This window comes from Prosopis cineraria, unplaced genomic scaffold (genome assembly GCF_029017545.1).
Source record: "Prosopis cineraria cultivar Desert tree isolate PC_DT_omini unplaced genomic scaffold, ASM2901754v1 PC1874, whole genome shotgun sequence".
Classification (NCBI taxonomy): domain Eukaryota; kingdom Viridiplantae; phylum Streptophyta; class Magnoliopsida; order Fabales; family Fabaceae; genus Prosopis; species Prosopis cineraria.
In genome coordinates, this window is record NW_026557199.1 from 410 (window position 1) to 4,818 (window position 4,409).

Here is a 4,409-nt window from a genome sequence, read left to right on the forward strand (position 1 = left end):
TTTAATTTCCTTTTAGGAAATGTTTTTGAAGTGTTGGGTCGTTGGCCATGCGGCACATTACGAGCCAATTGATTATTTAAAAGGACAGGATTTAAGGAGAGAAGAGATCCTAGAGGATCTGCTTCGAGGCAGTCACACTTCACACGCTCACTTCGTTCGCGAACAAAATCCCGCGGTTATGAGACTCCCCCATATATTTATCTGTAATGAGGAGACGAGAACCAGAACGAGAGAGCTCATTTTTTTTTTTTTTGCCAGAAAACGAGGGAGCTAATCACTCATCAATCTATACCCACAAAAGTACAAAAACTTTTTAGAGAGAGAAACTAAGAGGAGGGACGACAGAGATGTCAAACACAAACCCATAAGAGCAAGCCATGACCAACAGACACTCCAGCTAATCCTCCTTCACTGCAATGTCTCTTTCATCGGAGTACTCACCCGCCGGTAACTTGTTCTGCTGCGAGGACGCCGCCGATGTGTTGTGCTCCGGTGAAGATGCGTCGATCTTCCGGCACCCTTCATCATCACCTTACCTCCTGCCCTACTCTCCGCCGTCCGATGAGATCACCATCGCCGAACTCATCGACGTAGAGTCACGCCTCATGCCGGACCAAGGTTATTTCCATCGCCTCCGTGACTGTCCGATTGACTTCACCAATCGCGACAAATCCATTAACTGGATCTTCAAGGTAGAGGGGTATTCTCGTACTTTTCGAAGCAACATTTTCTGATTTTCTTTGGGTTCAAATTTGGTTCCTGACCTTCATCTCTGCGCAATGCAGGTGCACGCTTATTACCAGTTTCGTCCGGTAACGGCGTTACTCTCCGTCAACTACTTCGATCGTTTCCTCTCGTGCGCTCCTCTTCCGGTACAGTACGGCCAGATTATACCGACGTGAAACACTGAAACTAACTGATTTTCTGGGAGAAGTTTCTGGCATTTATTTTATTTTATTTTATAATTGTTTTAATGATTGTTTACCTATTTGGTTTGAACCTGGTGGCAGCCAGCTGAGTGGCCGTTTCATCTATTATCAGTGGGGTGCTTGTCTCTTGCGGCGAAAATGGAGGAGCCTCGAATCCCGAATTTGCCCGACCTGCAAATATTCGATCCGGGCTTCGTATTTGACTCCAAGACTGTTCAGAGGATGGAGCTCCGGATCTTGACCCAACTCAACTGGAGATTGCGCTCTGTCACGCCCTTCGATTACCTGCATTACTTCTTCTCCAAGCTCCCGACGTCCTCATCCGATCCTAAACCCGGATCCGCGACCCAGTTCTTTAGAGCCTCCCAGTTCATCCTTGCCACCGCTCGCGGTAACCATCTTTGGTGCTCCGCAAGAGAGTTTCGCTACATTCATTGCGATTATGCGTTTTTTTAATTAACTATTTTCTTCAAATTTTCTGATTCGATTACAGTGACTGATTTCTTGAGGTTCGCACCGTCAAGTATTGCAGCAGCCGCTGTGCTCTGTTCAGCCGGCGTGGCCTGTGACGTCTACCCCCAATCGCTGCCATGTTTTCATGACAGAGTGAACAAAGTACACTATGCTAGTAATTGCTAGGATTAGTCATTTTTGACGGACTGGTTCTGATTTCTGTGAATGAAATTGATAACTGATAATTTATTATCAAGGTGGGCCAGTTTTTTCAAAAAATTTTAAAAAATAATTTTAGTTAAATTTAAATGAAAGGATTTAAACTAGTCGTACGATTTTGTCGAAAAAATTACTTTTTATTTTTGTTTAAATTATTTTAAAATAAGTTTTTTCAATACATTTTTAACCATTTTTTTCATATTAAGTCGAATAAAAATTACTTTTTAATTTTAAACAAAATGGTTCCGAATTCAATAATTTGAGTTACCTGAAAATTGGAAAATGAATGGTTCATTCATTGTGAAATTACGTGGGAGAAAGGGAGCCATGATGTAAGGACTACGGATGGTTATGGTAACAAATTGTTGGTTTGTTTTGGATTTTTTTTATAAAGAAAATAATAAAGCATGTGATATTTTTGTCTGGGGAACAGGAAATGGTGGGAAGCTGTCATCAATTAATGGAAGCGTACATGGATGACACGTGTCGCGAAGCCGTGGCGGCCCCTCCTTCGAGCCCCATGGGCGTTCTCGACGCCGCTGCTCATGCCAGCTCAGACACCCGTTCTGAGAACGCAGGCTCCACCACCCAAGCCGACCAGCCGAGGAGGAAGCGGCTGCGATCCTCTGCGCCGAATGTACAGCGCGTGTAGTTAAGACAAGCATGAATCCGAAAAACACATGGAAGCTTTGTCTATCATCTATCATTTGCCAAAAAAGAAAGAACACATAGTTTTATTTATCTGATAATTTTCCATTTATTTTCTCAAAAAAAAAAAAGAAAAAAAAAACAGATAGAAGGGCAATCAGTCATTGATCTATAATCAGATATGGTTTAGATCATCGGTTGATTGCGGAAGTACCTGGTCCAGTTGGAGTTGATATTTGACAATCACCGTATTTTATGGACAATTATTATTATCATATTAATATGATAATAGTACAGAATCTAATGAGTTTTTGCTGCGGCCTTTTACAAGGACGTTTGAATTATTACAATTGACCAAGAAGTATTGACCGTGGATTCCCCCTGCCCCCAAAAGAAAGAAACTTCTTAATAAATCAGGAGATCTTAGTTTTTGGAAGACAGACTTGTGTTTTTAAATGGAGGAAATATTTATAAGTGAAAGTAGTTTATTTATTTCAAGTCTCATGAAAAGCACAATATACAATCTTAATTGAGTTTGAGAAGTCATTTATTAGAGTTCATAATTTGATCACATACTAATTTTCATGTTCATTGGGATTTAATTTCTGTGGGTCAAAATATGCTTAATCGATATTGGATGGTTGATTTAGGATATGTAGACAGAAGACAATGTTAACGTTAATCGAATGGCAAAACGTGCTCTGTCATTGTTGGTTGGTCTTCATTTTCTGTTCATGGACAAAGTCTATATTCTTTTTACTCTTGCTCAGTTTTTATAGTTTTAATTATGTGCAGCTCAGGTTTTATATTTTTAGCAATTTAAAATATCAGTTTTATATTTTTAAAAAATAAAATTATAATAGAAATTAATATTTTAAATAGTTAAAAATTAAAATTAAAAAAACTGGAGGGAATTTTGGAGGGAAAGGAAGGGAGCGTGGACATTGGAGTTAAGGGGTCACATCGTGGGAAGCAAACAAACCAAATTGGATATTGTGGTGCGACTCTGCCAGGATGTTACCGCTGAGCCTTTCCCCCTCTTCCTGTTACGGAACAACACTCACCCACACGTGCCTATGTGCATATTACCTTTGCAGGCCCAGCTTTCTCTCCTCTTCTCATTTCATATTAATTTAATGTTTAACGGTTCTTTCTAGTGTCAAGTCTGCAATCTATCCAGCTCAAAAAAAAAAAAAAAAAAATCAATCGTATCCCTCCTAAGTTATAAACAATAGTATAATCTATCCATCAGATCCAGTAGGATGAAATGCAATATTATTTTAGTGAACAAAATTATATTTTAAATTTTTTAAATAGAGAAGATAATTAGATGATGAGTATAAAAATACAAACAATGTTTTAACAAGCTAGTATGATATCTAAAAGTTACTATAAATTATGTTGTATGTGGATAGTAAACATTTTTAGAAGTATGGAGTGAGAGTACATTTTTCTGTCTTCAACATTCAATAGGAAAATTCATAATAAAAATTTAATGAGATGATTAAAAATGAACAAAAGAAAAAACTTCTCTCTATATTATAAATAAGACAAGAAAAAATATTAGTTTAAGGTAAATTTATTTTTAACCCTTTTCAATGTTGTATTTCTGGCCCCCTCAAGATGTGGCTGGCAATTATACAAGCTTCTCTTCTCATTTTCCCTCTCCCAATTTGGAGTGGGCCCATAACACCGTCAATGGATTTGTTATGGACACTTGTCAGTCCCATTTGCATACAAAATGTATCGTCCACAGTCAATCAATTACTTGAAAGTCGCAGTGCTTATAGTGAGATCATTTTGATTTAGTGTCAAGTATTACGTATAGTACTCGTTTGGTTTCTAGCTGGAAATAAGGTTTCACAAATTTCAAAACAAAGTTACTCTAATACTCTCTTCCTTCACAATATATGTCTCTTTTAGAAGAAAAAAATTGTTTCGTGTTACATATATTTTAAAAAATTCAAACCAACATTTATGAACATATTTTTTTTACCTATTTTACCCCTATTTCTTTCGATAATTTAAGTAAGTAGAAAATTTACAAAAATAAATTAAGGGTAAATAACCTTAAAACTTAAAGGACATATATATTATGAAAAGTCAAGAGTATCACTTTTTATCAAAACAAGGTTTTTATAAAAGCTTTTTGTTTTTTTA

At 37.2% G+C, this 4,409-nt stretch overlaps 1 protein-coding gene across 1 annotated transcript; it reads left to right on the forward strand.

The window, feature by feature from the left end:
• The first annotated feature begins 391 nt into the window (after window positions 1–391).
• On the forward strand, window positions 392–2,572 carry LOC129301067 (cyclin-D4-1-like). Its single transcript, XM_054939640.1, has 5 exons — window positions 392–692; window positions 786–872; window positions 1,011–1,320; window positions 1,423–1,544; window positions 2,035–2,572. The coding sequence occupies exons 1-5, from the start codon at window positions 417–419 to the stop codon at window positions 2,251–2,253; spliced, it is 1,014 nt and encodes a 337-aa protein (XP_054795615.1). The 5' UTR covers window positions 392–416; the 3' UTR covers window positions 2,254–2,572.
• Window positions 2,573–4,409: the final 1,837 nt, after the last annotated feature.

Bases quoted from the DNA above. Each gene is read 5' to 3' on its own strand.
- LOC129301067 (XM_054939640.1), top strand. From the start codon at position 417: ATGTCTCTTTCATCGGAGTACTCACCCGCCGGTAACTTGTTCTGCTGC. The intron at 693-785 runs GTAGAGGGGTAT...TGCGCAATGCAG, and splicing joins CCATTAACTGGATCTTCAAG to GTGCACGCTTATTACCAGTT. The intron at 873-1,010 runs GTACAGTACGGC...ACCTGGTGGCAG, and splicing joins TCTCGTGCGCTCCTCTTCCG to CCAGCTGAGTGGCCGTTTCA.